Source organism: Triturus cristatus, chromosome 1_2 (assembly GCF_964204655.1).
Source record: "Triturus cristatus chromosome 1_2, aTriCri1.1, whole genome shotgun sequence".
Lineage (NCBI taxonomy): Eukaryota > Metazoa > Chordata > Amphibia > Caudata > Salamandridae > Triturus > Triturus cristatus.
The window spans coordinates 88,288,608-88,303,737 of record NC_140580.1 but is presented as its reverse complement, the minus strand read 5'-3'; the positions used below and the strand labels follow the sequence as shown (position 1 = coordinate 88,303,737).

The 15,130-nt window shown below is 44.3% G+C and overlaps 1 protein-coding gene across 8 annotated transcripts in view; it reads left to right on the top strand.

The window, feature by feature from the left end:
* Positions 1-15,130, top strand: part of TACC2 (transforming acidic coiled-coil containing protein 2) — a 392,567-nt gene that overhangs the window by 357,719 nt on the left and 19,718 nt on the right. For 5 of the 8 annotated variants that reach the window (XM_085602592.1, XM_085602584.1, XM_085602576.1 and 2 more), the window contains 3 exons: positions 2,437-2,583; positions 5,216-5,292; positions 6,273-6,316. In XM_085602592.1, coding sequence (XP_085458718.1) covers positions 2,437-2,583; positions 5,216-5,292; positions 6,273-6,316 — 268 coding nt within the window. The remainder of the gene's footprint in view (positions 1-2,436; positions 2,584-5,215; positions 5,293-6,272; positions 6,317-15,130) is intronic. The other 3 variants (XM_085602609.1, XM_085602565.1, XM_085602617.1) reach the window with 2 other exon arrangements.

Below are 15,130 nucleotides of genomic sequence, written 5' to 3'. Positions count from 1 at the left end.
CCTAGTCTAGCACACCCAGTTCAGGCTCCGGATTTCTACACAAACAAAATCCACCAATCATGAGCGAGTTAGCTGTAATTCATTTATTTGGCATCGTAGACCAAGTCTGCAGCTATCTGCAGTCTTAATGTAGTTTACATTAGGTTCTCTGGCACACCAGGCGTCATTGTCTGCCATATCAATCATATCAATACAGATTTTATACTGGAGGCTAAAGTAACTCTATGGTCTCAGTTACAAGAACAGTCCACAATAAATCCGCTGTCCTTTTGCACTCAGACAGACAACAATTTTAGCTTACGCTGACATGTTGAAATTACTTATCTCAACTGCCTAAGGAAAATCAGTATTAAAATGAACACAAAATACGCGTAGAAAAATGGACATGGTCTGGTGCTGCGCTGCGGAGAAAATAATATTTGAGAGTCGAGGCTGCCCGAAGAAATGGGAAAATGTATGGAACCAGTGGGAGTTATATGGGGGTATCTAAAGGAAGTCAGGATATATCAACGGGGATGGGGTGCGAGAACATGATAGTTCTGGTGACAGCTCTCCTGGGTTCCAGTTCAGTCCGATAAGACAATATTTTTCAAGAATGTACAATATGCTGCTCTGTATGTACTGTCAAAAATGTAATGTGGTAAGGTTGCTCATTAACACTGCTGATGTTTTAATAAGAAGATTCTTTTTAAAAAAAAATGAACACAAAATAAATTGTCGCCACTATTTCTTAACTAAATAAAATATCTTGTTTTCAAGCACAATTTAACTTACATGTTGTGCCCCATCAAGTCCACTAACATGAAGTATTGCACATCATCCTTAAGTACTTGTCATACAAATGAGTGCAACCTACATAAGAGCCGTGACTTGCATTTTTGTCTCCTGAATTGTTCTCCCAGCCTCCTCACAAAAGATGTGAGCATTACTTCGCAAGCGAAATGCACTTTGCGCTGCGTAGCATGCTGTACTAACAGGTATCAATCTTCTCTAGTCTGTTTCATTTTCCCTCTTATCTGGTGCAGACACACATTATTACAAGCTCTGTGGGCACTGGAAATTACATGCCAGACTACTGATTAATATTCACAAGTATCACGTGGCATTCCTACAGTCTGGATGATGAGAATTCCTCATTTACAATCACTGTCTTTTGGCATCAGACAGATACTGTTCTCAGAAAAGAAAATACTTAAATTGCTATGCTTGACAGAGCATATGAAATGCTTAATTGGAATGTTACAGTTATACTATTTGGTGTAAAGTGTAGAATGTTTCAAGACAAGGAGATAGGCTGACAGCAAGTTAAGAGCCGAGCACTGCATATTCTCACCTGAAGCCGCAGGATCTGAGGAGAACTGTCAACTTCACCTGATGTAGCAGTGTTCAGGTAAAAGGTGAAATACATTAGCCCCATCTGAATTTGCTGCACAACGGTGAGATGTGACTTTCTAATCATTTCAGAGACTCACTGTGTCTGTGGTATGATATGACATTTGAAGTTGCGAGGCCCACAACAGTGTGTGGAATCTTGTAGCTCTATCTGAGATGGCTCTGTTTGGTTAGAACTGGGGAATGTCTTAACCCCATCTGATGATTCCTCGTCTGTGGCACTTTAAACATTCAAAACTCATCTGAGGATGCAGTGTCCATGCATTGTGTGGAATGCCCTAACTATATCTGAAGCTCCTCTGCTGCTGTGGATCATGGAATGCTCTGATCTCATTGTTCTGTGGTGTTGCTGTACCTCCACATTAGGTCACTGTGTATATGATGAAGAGTGGGATGTTGGAGCCATTCCGAACATAGATATCTTTGGTTAGGAGCATGAAATGTCTTGACCCCACCTGAGGACGCTGTGTTCAGTGTAGAGTAAGGAATTTTAAAAAGCCTCATTTTTGCAGATTCATCAAAAAGCGTGGAATGCTTAGACCACACCTGGGGTACCAATTTGGGGTACTGGAGAATGCACCAGTCTCACCAAATGCCCCCTTCCCAGGGCTGAGAGTGGAAAGCTCTTACCCCACTCTGCGATCGTTGTCCTGGGTGAAGTAGCAAATGCTCTAACTTCACCAGAGGAAGCTCCGTCTGCCGTGGTTAGGGAAATGCTTTAGTGAAACCCAGTGTCGCTGTTCCCATGTGGAACGCCTTACCCGTCCCAGGGTTGCTGTGTCCTTGTTCAAGAATAGAATGCTCAAACTGTCCTGAACTCACTGTTGATTGGACTGTGTATTGCTCCAACTGCTCCTCAGATCGCTGTGTCCACAGTGCAGGGTGAAAACCCTGAAACCCACCTAGATGAGGTAATGCCTGCAATGCAGTGTTCAGTTCTTTAACCTAGAGCGTGCTGTGCTGTGTTCTAACTGCCTATCTCACCTTGAGGTGACACTTCTGAGCAGCATTAATATTCTCCTGTCTTTTTTTTTATTCTGCCAGCAGCAGGATACTGTAACGTCTGAAGAAGGGCCTCTCTCCAGGAGCAGCCCCTACTCCAGATCCACCCCCCTGGAAGCTGAGGACATGCAGCACCATCCCTACCCTCCAAAAGGGCTGGATTCAGCACTGCTGGAGGCCAGAAAAGAGGTAATCTCTCATGCCAGGAATTGCTGCCACACCGAGAAAGGCAAGCATCCCACGAATCGCGATTACACCAGGCAATGCAACCACAGCAGACATATTTCTGAAGCCACAATTCAAGTTGAAAAATGTTGCTTTGCCACAAAAGTGGCACCCGTTTGTTTCTTTTCACCAATTCATGCCCCGATTGGTAAGAATTTGGCTTTGTTAGCTGCCTTTGGTTCCTTAACTTGTTTAAAAATTCTTCTTGCTATGCCTCCGCTCACTTTTACCACTCAAGCCGTCCACTTCCTCCGCTGGGCGGTGACCACTTGCACCACAGCTTCGAGTGATCTACATTCCTCAGGAGGTATGCACAGTGTTCTCCCAGAGCATATTTTGAAAAAGTGGGGTAAAATTCAAAAATGGGCCAATGCTTGGTAGTAAAGGACATACCCAATTACGACACAGCAGGCCACTCATACCCCATGGTACCGTACTACTGCACTTTCTGGACGCCTTGTTTTGTCTTAGGGAAAGTTGCACTGCTTTTGCAAATTATGTACCTGTGTTGTGTGTAAGAAAACTTTGCGCTGTTGTTGTGCACCATAGCAGGGAGGCTTACGTTGACCTTAAAAAACAAGAAAAGAAAAAAAACAAAAGAATTCATCAACATTATAGAAACTATGGCTTGACTGCTTCATTTTTACACCGTGAAAATCGTGATAGTAAGCAGACGCACTGCTGCTGCTGACAGCTTACTCACAATACTCCAATCGGCTTTATTTATTGTAGCCTTTTCTTTTCGTTTCTGAAAAGCACTGGCTAAAACAAGTAGAGAAAGGGTACTAAGGTTTACTGGAGTCTGTTAGCGACTGTGCGCAGCAGCAGCGCCTCTACCAGCTTCCATCTTCATTCAGTGGCCTTGACTACACCCTGATCACTCCGCCTTCAGAGGATAAGCTCTTGAGATCAGTGTGCTGGACTAAAAGCACAGCAGCTCTTAATAAGCTACACGCCCGGGAAAGGCTGAGTGACTAAATCCCTCCCTGAGCCACACTAACCCAGAGGCGATCTGGATGTACAGATACTGCCCATGCACACATCATGTCCTTGTTCCATCTGCAAGCTTTAGAAATGCTTGATATGGGTTTAAAGTTACTCCCTTATGTACAAAGTATGTTTTTTATTTTTATTAATGGTACTACTGTTCACAAAGATGTTCGAAAAACGCACACATAGGAAACACACATGTCAACAGATCCTATAGTACAAACCTGCAAAGGGGCCTTATTTGGTAGTGCAAGCTAGAAACAAGTATGTGTTAGCCTAGACATTATACTTTTAAAAAACCTTACTTGAAGATTTCAAGAAGGCGTGTTGGCTTCCTCTGATAAGGTTTACAATGGCTGAAGAAACTAGTTTGTTTCCTGAAAGCATGCTGAATGTGCCATGGTCTCTCCACTGCATGCCTCTCGCACGATCATGGGAGTTACAGTGTGAACTGCCCTCATACATCGTTCATACAACTATAGGAAGGAGAGTAAACAGTAGCAGAGAATAGCAATTATTTGCAGCGTGATATTTAGAAATGTCAGGTCGATAAAGAGGGTGACCGCCAACGAATGGTCAACCGTGCAAACACTGAAATGACATGCTCCATCCATGCAGCCCTCCACTCAGATGGGCAAGACCTCATTGTTATGACCATTGGAAAAATGAAAATAACATGTATTAAGGAGATATTCCCATCATTAATACCATTACTAACCCATAAAAGCTATTTCAGATGGACTTCCTGGTAAAGAGCACACTATAGACACTTAAGGAATCTTGAGAAGGCATGGTCAGTGAAAGCGTCATGCACTGATCAAACGGGGAATTGATATGAGGGTAGAGGAGGCTTCTCCAACGAGTAGCTCATGAGCTACTGATAGCTCTCCACCTACATGTAAGTAGCTCTCCTGTGTGCAGTCCACCCTACTAAATTTGTTTGGTTGAATTAATATATGTTGACTGAAATTCAATAGTGTGAAGTTGAGACAAAAATGTGTTAATTTTCAGACCTCATAAATTCCAAAATATATTTACAGCTGATATTTCAGTGATAAATCAAGTGACACTGGGGGTCTTATTATTAATATTATGAACTTGGTACCAGAGGCATGGCCACTCTGGCTGTTATGTATTCGCCATGTAGAGGCATTCTAAAATGACAATGCCTTTTTTTACACTACAGCTGGCAACCCCGCGTGATGCACTGTGGAGATCACTGCCTATAGTGACCAGTAATGTAATCTAGTCTGATACGGTCTCTATTACAACACTAATAATATTAGTAGCTAGGTATAGTTTTTATTGAACATAAGTAGCTCCTATTACTAAAAAGGTTGGAGACCCCTGGGGTAGAGAGTATGCTTTTCCAACATAAGGAAACAAAATTGAGGCAAATAGGAGAATCAAACAGAAGTGATGTATGCATGTGCCAGCCAGCTGTGAAGGCGATGAAGAAGGAAATTAGATAGTTAATATGTTACCCAAATTTGAGGCAAGTGACACTGGTGCAGGATGGTCAGAGGGCATGCCAGTATTCAAGCTGGACCAGTCTGAGCATAAGGCCTCCATACTTACCATTTACATCCTCCACTTGTTCCTTCAGATCGAACAAAAAGAGCAGGAAGTGTGCGAGTGGAAGGAGAAGTACGAGAAGAGCCGACGGGAAGTGGTAGAAATGAGGTGAGTGGTGAGGGCAGCACTTTTGTAGGGGAACTGCAAGAGTGGATAAGAGCATAGGTTTCAGGCTTATCAGTGTGTAGTATGTGGGTGGGCCATGAAGGAGCTTCAGGTAGGAATATTATTGATATGGTGGTGGCTGCAGGAGTTTGAATTGGGTGTAAAGGGATTGCAGTACCAGGTGTTAATTAAAAGCTCACATTCAGCCCTTAAAAATGCCTGAGGTGCAATGTGAAAAACAGGTTACTAAGAGATGGCTGCATGTTAAAGCGCCAACTGGGTGCAAGAATGCCAAAGCTGCATTAGTTTAAATTGTGGACATTATCAAATTCAAGGGTGAGTGCGGGTGGAGTGGCTTTAAGAGTATGAACTGTGGGCATGGCTGTGTTGCGTCCATGGAGGCTGCCGATGTGGATGTTAAGTGTAGTAGTTAATGCAAGTGTTCGTTTTGTGTATGTGAGACTGCAGGAGCCTATGGTGTGTGGTTGAAGATTCTCTCCTTTAGATCTCCTGTGCTCCAGGATAGATTTCTGGGCCCCCGACTCATGGTGAGCTTGTTGTGTGATCTCTTGCGCATCTACAAAGGAAGCCTCCTTGATAATCACGTGGGGTTCCTGTGTGATCCCCTAGCCTCTCTTTGTTAACCCCACTGCTCTCTGTGTAAGCTCCTGAATCCCTCCTGATGTCATAAGTGTTGTAATATGTGGACCACTATGTTTCCTTGACCCCGGAACAATCCCCTCCGCTCCTTGTGTGTAGTGATCTGGTCTCTGTGTCATCTCACAATGTATGCTTTCTGGGCTCCTGTTAAATCCCCAGTGATTTCGTTGGCTACATGTGTGATCATTGGGAGTCTTCTTTTGACCTGCTGAGGGCTTAGTTCTTTCTTTGGTCGTGTATGAAGAAAGTATTTGTTTACTGTGGTTCTCCTTCGCATACTTTATTCTTGCAATTTACAGTTTATTTTTGCACTTCTTTTCTAGGAAAATAGTTGCGGAATATGAGAAAACGATTGCACAGATGATAGGTGAGTGTCTGTTGTAGGATTTTTTTCTCTGCATACATCCCCAGTCATTAGAGCTTCATGAGGTCACGATAACCATATAGAGACATGCCACTCTGCTTCCAATTTGGACATTGGCCATATTGAGTTATTCCCCATTTGTTGCACCGGACTATTTATTATAATTGATCACACGTTTAAAATTTCCCCAAGTTTGCCTATGCAGTTTCAATTCTGTTCAACATAATTTGGATAACAGTGCTGTCAATATCATTTTAAACATTATAATTTATGTATCTCTATTTGCGACAACTCCTTTAAAAGACATTAAAACTGCTTTTAAGCTGCTGAATCGCGTGAGCAGCTCGGCACTAGTTTGTCATCCACCAATTCAGTCAGATACTTTTCAGAGTCTACAATGTAGACTGTACCATTAACTTACGTGGGCTTTTCCGTCTTTCTGAATCTTTTTTGTACTATTTTTTTGCTTTTATTCGATCTGTATACAGCCTTCTTCAATTGAGTGGCATGAACAATTTCATACTAATCACACAAAAGGTAAAAAGAGGACTGTTTGCTAAAAATTAAGAGCAGTCATTCTATTGGTAGCGTTTCAACCCATCTTACCACCAATTTTACATATGACTGGGGACATTTTCATATTCTTGGTTCAGCTGCTAACAACAATCCAGAATGCAGCAGACAGAAGGAAGAGACCCAGTCTACACCCTTAGGAGACCTATCCGTGTTCTGCCTGTGGTTGACTTCTGTTTGCTAACAGTTTAATGGCCTTGGGCTATTCTGTGTTGCAGAAAAACTCTTGCGGTACCACTCCTCAAGAGGTCAACAGCAGCATTATTTTAGTGTCCGCTATCCCCCAAATTGATGGTTAGGTTAGAGGAAATAGGAGGATTTCTGTTTTTAAGTCAAAGCTCTGGAGCATGCTGCTGACTCCAATTAGATCCAAACATTCCCTGTTGTCCTTCTGAAAGGTGGGAAAACGCTGGCTCAATTTTCGCAAAATATTCTTCTCCGACTACCAGTGTTGTCGTGCAAGTGCCAAGTTATAGTTAAATCTGTGGATCTTTCTGTGGTTTATAAATGAATGAAGAGCATAATATGTATGCCCAGGAACATTTTTAATGCGGTTACAAATTATCTTGCCATGGGTTACAGCATTCTATACTTTACTTTTAAACTCGAATTGCACATAAATCAGCTGTAACCTGTTTGTAGAGAATACTTTTCTAGGAAATAAACATCTGATTACTTTAACCTGATATATGTTTTGTGTGTTAAAGTAGATCACCTTCTTCCAGATGTTCCCATAATGAATCTTATATAAGATATTGGCAATTATTCAAATTGTGAGATTCACGGCCATTCGACCGACTCCTACGGGTATGTGCCCTAAAACTTTTATATTGCGGCAGCACCGAGAGGCATTATTTGATTTAATAACCATCTTGAAAGTAAAACAGTAAGGATGAGCTGAGAGAGCTGCGTGAAAAGAACAAAATATGTGGTAATAAGACAAGAAGCACCCTGACAGTTTTGAGATCTATGGACAGAAGCATTGTATACTTACCATCAAAGCCGATATTTACCATGAATGAGGAAAGCGAGGGTGTTATGTGATATTGTGTAAAGTTGACCACATTAATATGGCTGCCAGAGACAGTGTATTTACATCAAAACGGCAGCAGTCCTCTCTCGCTGGTCTGCAATTAATTCACCAATCGGACTGCATTATAGTAATTATATGATCTGAGAACATATAACTTTCAATTATTAGCAAGTATTGAGAAAGGCGAAATGTTGAAATGCGTCTACTTTAAAATGAAGTTTAATCTGCCTTGTGAGGGCTCCATGTTGCCCTTTTGGGAGTTCTCCGGATTTATAACGTGAGCCCACCCTCAGAGAGGGTGGAATGTGGATTTTTGAAATGCTGATTTATTTATGGCTGAAGAGTTACATCAACGCGTTTCGGTAGTCGCAGCTACCTTGGTCACGATGAGAAAAACAACTCGACATGTACCTTGAATACGTGCTAAAACAGACTAACATAAAGTGCCTCAGTGCAGAACCTGTCTCAACTGGAGTTGGCATGTTGCAATGGGTGACTATTTACTTCATAGTATGTTCATGTACTTTATAAAGCAGATTCAAAATTGAATTCATTAAAAAATGATAAATTGTGGGATTCACTGCCAGATAGTAGGCAAGAGAGTAGGAGTGGTAAAAACGAGAAAAAGCATATAGGAGAAGATTTTTTTTTTGTGCAGCTGTGGTGAGCTCATGTTTTAGGTTAGACTTAGCAGCGTACTAACTAAATTTGTCTGCATGAGCTTGAGGCTGACAACTACCTTTTTTTATGCGGTAATCTTGGACTCATTGTTGAAATTTAAATATGTGTACCACTTAACCAGGGTAAAGATAGTTTCCACATAGATTCCGGATTGCCCATCAGTTGCTTTTATCTATAATAATGTTGGTGAGCAATATACAAAAGTTGGGAATGTCTTCTTAAATTAACAGAGTAGGGTTCTTCTAACTTGAGTAAATTCACTCAATTCCTTTGGTCAGTCTTTGGCCATAAGTTCACCTTCCTTGGTATTTGGCCGTGTCTGCTAGGCCTTTGAACTTTTATGAGTTATCTTGACCGATGTGAAGATTATAATGATCCCCTCGTATGGTCCTTATAGTTGTGTTAGAGCTCCTGTTCTTTTGTTTCTTTCCAGACAGTCCAAGCCACCCTTAAATTATGGAAGTCCTCCGAGTTAGTTTCCAAGGCTCTGATATGCATAGTATAAGTATCCAGAAAAAATTGATACAAGTTCCCAAAAACTTTCTAATATTAGCATGATACTAATGAGAGGCGCATTAAGGAATTAATCTGTGGTCCAAATTAGTCACTATATTGTATTATGTGGCTTTTTCACTTTGTGTTGCATATACAGTGTCCTGCCTTCTCCAACACAACTGTCCACATCCATCCTTCGATGGTCTATGTTCATTCACTTCTCTCATGTTACTCTGATTTCTCTTCATCCATGTTCGATATTACAGTGGTCTACATCACAGAACTTGAAATTTTGTTAATTGCTGAGCATTTTGCATCTCAAGGCTACATAAACCTCCACTGTCTTCTGTTATCATCGTCGTTAACTGCTGCTACTTTTTCTCGCTAACTGCTACTGTCTGTCTTTCCCTTTCGCTGCTGAACGGAAAGGAAACCCTGGTAAGTTAAAATGAGTTGTTGCAGTTGTTGCCAACATTGCCTATTCATGTGGAGGGGCTGTGCCAAACAGGCCTTTTTGAGATGTGGCCGTCAAGCAAGGCTAACCGGTGGCCTTGTAACTTAATGAGAGGCAGAGGCAAGAGTTCTGAAAATATTGAGAATGTCACCACTCTTCATCCCCACACCTCTCTTTCTGCAACATCTAACTCTCTCCTTATTTTCTTACCTTTATTTTCTAAAAGTTTCCTCCTTTCCCTCTTTCCATATCCACTACATCCTACTCAATTTTAATTGAATTCATTTGCATAAAGATGAAATTACAGGAGATGGAGAGCACTCGCACCTCACACTCAACAGTCAGTCTGTCAATGGATCTGCTCTGGCATGCTGCACTGTTGTTGTGGTGGCTGCATAATGTTGCCAATGAGAGATCTCTTCCACAGAAGGACTCCAGTCTGTGGCGTGAAATGCCTTTTGGAGATCTCTGAAGGTCTAAACCAGCGAACACTCTTTGCACAATGCATTTACAGATCACTAGCTGCTGGAAGGAGGCTTGCTCAAGGATTCTGCACTACTCTTTAAAGGCACCCCATGTACCGTATAAAATGTTTATAGGAGCTCTTTTTCAACATTGAAAACGTTATGGATTGCAACGAGGTCCTCGAAACAAAACCAATGCTACCATTGTCTTTAAAACATGGCTTTTGATGGGAGTCAACCAGTGCTCAATTTGAACCAGTGGTTTCCGGTGCTCAGCACCAGCACTTAATCATCAACACCGGCACTTATAGTGCAAACTAGATGCAATTGGGGCACTTTTCATGAGAACCAGTTAAGGACACACTCATTTTTGTAGGCACAGGAAATTAAGTGATTTGCCCAGAATGTTAATCTGACGCTGAGACTCGTTCCCGGTTCCCCAGCTTCGAAATCTGCAGCTCTGGCCATTACACTTCATCCTCTCCCCATTCATGATTAGTAGTTGGTTCTGTTTTAGGTGGAGCTAACCAGAGAAATGGGCTGGTGCATGCTGCCTCTGGACGAGAGCTCCGGCCCTTATTTGTTTTTACAAATTAACCACTGGAGTAAACACTGGCTTAAGTGTTTGGACATGCCTGGTGATATACTGAAGCTCCATACTCACTAGGCCCAGATGGACTCTGTGGATGAAACACCTTAAAAATTGTCAGTTTTCCGTGTTTCTGTGGGAGCAGGGAGTATGTTATATTATCAGTGTCTCTGCGGCATGTTTCTACCATGTGTATGGTCCTGTAAACCACTCAAAGTGACAGGGTGCCCATTATGGTTCTGAGTTTCTGCTTTGCCGGAGTTAAGGTGGTGTGATTGTGTTCAGCAAGGAGTCCTAAACGCCAGCTGTGGTGGTACTGAATATTATATACTTTTGTAATGTAATGCATTGGGTAATGACGGCTAAATCCTTTCATAGATCTGTTTAGTGAATAATGCACATGAATGTCTGTGTCAAAGACTGTGGCATTTGTTTTATTTCCATTTGTTTCACCTTACTTACTTACTTGAGTTTTATAAAGCGCTGGCTAGACCTGAAGGTATCGGAGCGCTTTACATGAGGAAAGTAACATAGATTACAAGTTTTGCAGCGTGAATCTTTCTGGATTCACTATGCTGTGCATTATTCCGCGATATGGTGGTTGGGTCTGGATTCGTAGTCCTTCTATTTTTTACTTTTTTGGTGTACCTCTCGTGACGTCGGCGTGCTTCCTGCGGAAGTCCCACCGTTGTGGCCCCATCTTCAGATTCTTTTTTCCGCCGTTAGGTCTGGATCCTCATCGAGAAGCTCCAGAGTTTTCAACGAAGGAAGAAGAAAAATACACGAGTTTAATCGAAGGAGAATTGATAGAAGGAGAAGATCCTCGAAGTCTTCGACGCCCATCGGAAAATGCACACTCAGAGACTCTGAGCGCAATGGACAAGACACCCTTTAAATTCTGCCGTAACTGCCACCACAAATACGCGCAGAAGGACCAACATCCGGTCTGCAACCTTTGCCTGCCGATCGACCACGAGAGCAAGGACTGCAACGCCTGTTCCGTCTTCACGCCGAAGACACTCCGGGTGAGAGAAAGGCAGAGGAAAGCCAACTTCAACATGGAAGGCAAGAGTAAGGCCCCGTCGCTGTACGAACTGGGCCTCTCCACCGACGATGAAGACAACATCGCCGAGGAACCTGATGTCTTCACGGTCGCAGAGACCGATAAGAAAACGTCTGACAAGGTAGGAGACACGTCGAGTACGAAACCCCCGAAAGGGCCCCGAAAATCTGAGAGTGACTCTCGTAAAACAGAGTCAAAGTCCTCGAAAGGAACACCGGCGCAGAAAATTTCGACGACCGCGAGTGGATCCAAAAACGAAAGGCCCAGCGGATCCTTCGAGAAGGACTCCCAGGTGCCGAAGGCCGCCGAGAAACAGAGTTCGTCGAAGCAGGCCCACGAGGTGGGGCGTTCGGCGACAAAGGACAAGGCCGCATCGACGCAAGCTCCGTCGAAAAGACCAGCGCTCGACGCCGAACATGCCTCTGAAATGGAGAAGAAAAAGAGAAGGCTCAAGGCGGAGATGGAGAGCATCCTTCAGAGGAAGAAGGAGTTCGATGAAAAAATGAAAAATCCAAAATCCCAACGAAACAGTCGACTGATGTCGTCGAGATCGAGGAACAGGAAGAGTTCGACGCCGAAGAGCAGTCGAGAGATCCTGAAGAAGAAGAAGACGACCCCTACTATGAGGGAGAAGATGAGTAAGAGGAGCAGCAGTCGATCTATGGCTCGGCGCCGTCGACGACACATGAGCTGGAATGGCAGGACATCGATGCGAAAATCCCGAAGAGCCCGTGGAGACCTATCCTTCGAAGCCTTCGCCGCCAAACGACATTGGGGCGTACAACATGGTCGTCAAGAGCGCTGCAGCAGCTTTTGGCGTGAAATTGGACGAGGAGAAGCCGAAGGCGGATTTTCTACTCGAAACACTGCTCCCCATCCAGACTAGGAGCCAGTTCCTCCCCATGCTCCAAAGCATAATGAAGGGAAGGAGGCGTTCAAGGACCCAGGAACCTGCAGATCCATCACTCCCAGAACAGAGAAGAAATACAAGCACTCCTCACAGGACCCGCCATATATCAAAGGATCAGTCACAGCTGACTCCATCATTGCGTCCACGGCCAGGAAAAGGGCCAATGTACCGGCAACCTCAGGGCCGCCTCCCGACAAGGAGAGCAGAAGGATGGACCACACCGGGAGAAAGGTTGAGAGAAATGCGGCAATGCACTGGCGCATGGCGAACTCCAATGCCCTATTGAACAGGCACCAGCACTGGGACGAGATGGGAGAACTAATCAAACATCTCCCCGAGCAATACCAGCAGAGAGCTTCCCATCTGGTGGAGGAAGGGAAGAATATTGCAAACTCATGCATCAAAACAGCATTGGACGGGGAAGAGACATCGAGCAGACTGATGGCTATAGGAATCACTGAAAGGAGGCAGGCCTGGCTCAGAATTTCAGGATTCAAGCAAGAGGTCCAGAACAACATACTGAACACCCCTTTTAACGGTGAGACGCTGTTCGGTGCTCCGGTGGACGAAAAACTCACCAAACTGAAGAAAGAAAATGAGACGGCAAGGTCCATGGGGGCCCTGCAGTTCAGAGGGATGAGAAGAGGCAGCCCAGCTCGGAGACCCTACGGAAGGGGAGGAAACCAGCCGGGAACGTCACACCAGACATTCCAGCAAGGACAGCAAGGTGAAAGTCACGGCCAGCAGGGACAGCGGAAACAAAACTGGCAGTACCAGCCTCGAGGCCAGTCCTTTCGCGGGAGGGGAAACTGACGTGGCCAGAGAAGAAGAGGGGGAGACCAACCCTCATCAAAGTGACTGCGCACGGAAGAAGATGCTCACCCCAGTATACCCCGAAGGGTGAGGCACAAAGTAAGCACAGTAAGGGGGGTACACAAACCAAACGCCTACGAGCATGCAACACCAGTAGGCAGAAGACTGGGACTTTACCTTCAACAATGGCAAAAATAACCTCAGACAAATGGATACTCAACGTCATACAGTACGGATACTGCATAGAGTTGGAGAAAAGACCTCCAAACAGGAAACCAAAGAGAAGACAACGCTCTGGTCAAGAGCTTGCTCAACTCAAGGAAGAGGCGCTACAACTACTCCAAAAGGAGGCCATAGAACCAGTGCCATGCAGAGAAAGGAACAAGGGAGTGTACTCAAACTACTTCCTGGTCCCAAAGGTGGACGAAACACTAAGACCCATCCTGGATCTACGATTCCTAAACAAAGTCATAAAGACGCAAAAATTCAAAATGACATCGCTACAAGAAGTGCTACCTCAAATACAAGGCGGAGACTTCATGTCCACTGTGGATCTCAAAGATGCCTACCTGCACATCCCGATGAACAGGCGCCACAAAAACCTGTTAAGGTTCAACATCAACCAGGATCATTACCAATTCACAACCCTGGCATTCGGTCTAAAGTCCGCACCAAGGGTTTTCACAAAATGCCTTGCAGCAGTAGCAGCGTACCTAAGGAGGGAAGGGATTCATGTGTATCCTTACCTAGACGACTGGCTAATAACAGCAAGTACTCGCGACAAGTGCGAGGAGCACGCAGAGCGGGTGACAAGAACACTAACAAACCTGGGGTTCTTGATACCCTGGGGGAAGTCATCAATGGAACCAGAACAGGTGAAGATCTTCCTGGGAGCGCAGATCAACACCTTAGACAAAACGGTCATGCCCAGCGACAGGAGAACAATAGCCCTGCTGAAGGAGACGCGTCTCTACCAGAAGGGGCGAGCTCTGGCAGTGAGAACAGCGAGCAAGATCATGGGCATGATGGCGTCATGCATTCACCTAGTCCCCAATGTACGGCTTCACATGAGACCGTTCCAGGAATGGCTGCAACAACAATGGTCACAAGCGAACGGAAGTTGGGAGGATCTAGTGGTTGTTACGCATGCAGTGCAAGAGGAGATAGCATGGTGGAACAGGGAGAACATAAATATAGGAAAGCCCTTGACACCACCAAGCCCAACTGTGACATTACCACAGACGCATCCCAGATAGGATGGGGAGCGCACATGAACAAGCTCAGAGTGAGGGGTCTGTGAACTCCAGCAGATGCGGTCAGACACATCAACTACCTGGAATTGAAGACCGTACTGCTAGCCCTGAAGGCCTTCCAGAAGCAGCTATACAACCAAAAAGTGTTGATACAGACGGACAATACTACCACAATGTTCTACATCAACAAGCAGGGAGGAACACAATCGTTCCCCCTTTCATCTCTGGCACAAGAGATTTGGAGATGGGCCATCCCACTCAAAATAGACCTGCTGGCGATACACCTACCAGGGAAAGACAATGTGGAAGCCGATTGGCTCAGCAGGCAGACCTCGGCATCCCACGAGTGAGAGATCAATAGAATGTTATGGGGAAAAGTGGAAAAGGTTCACAATGTGGTGCAGCAAAAATAAACTGCAAGATAAAATGACAAAGGAATCAACAGTGCTTAGATACCTCACACACCTTCTAAAGGCGAAACTTTGCTCA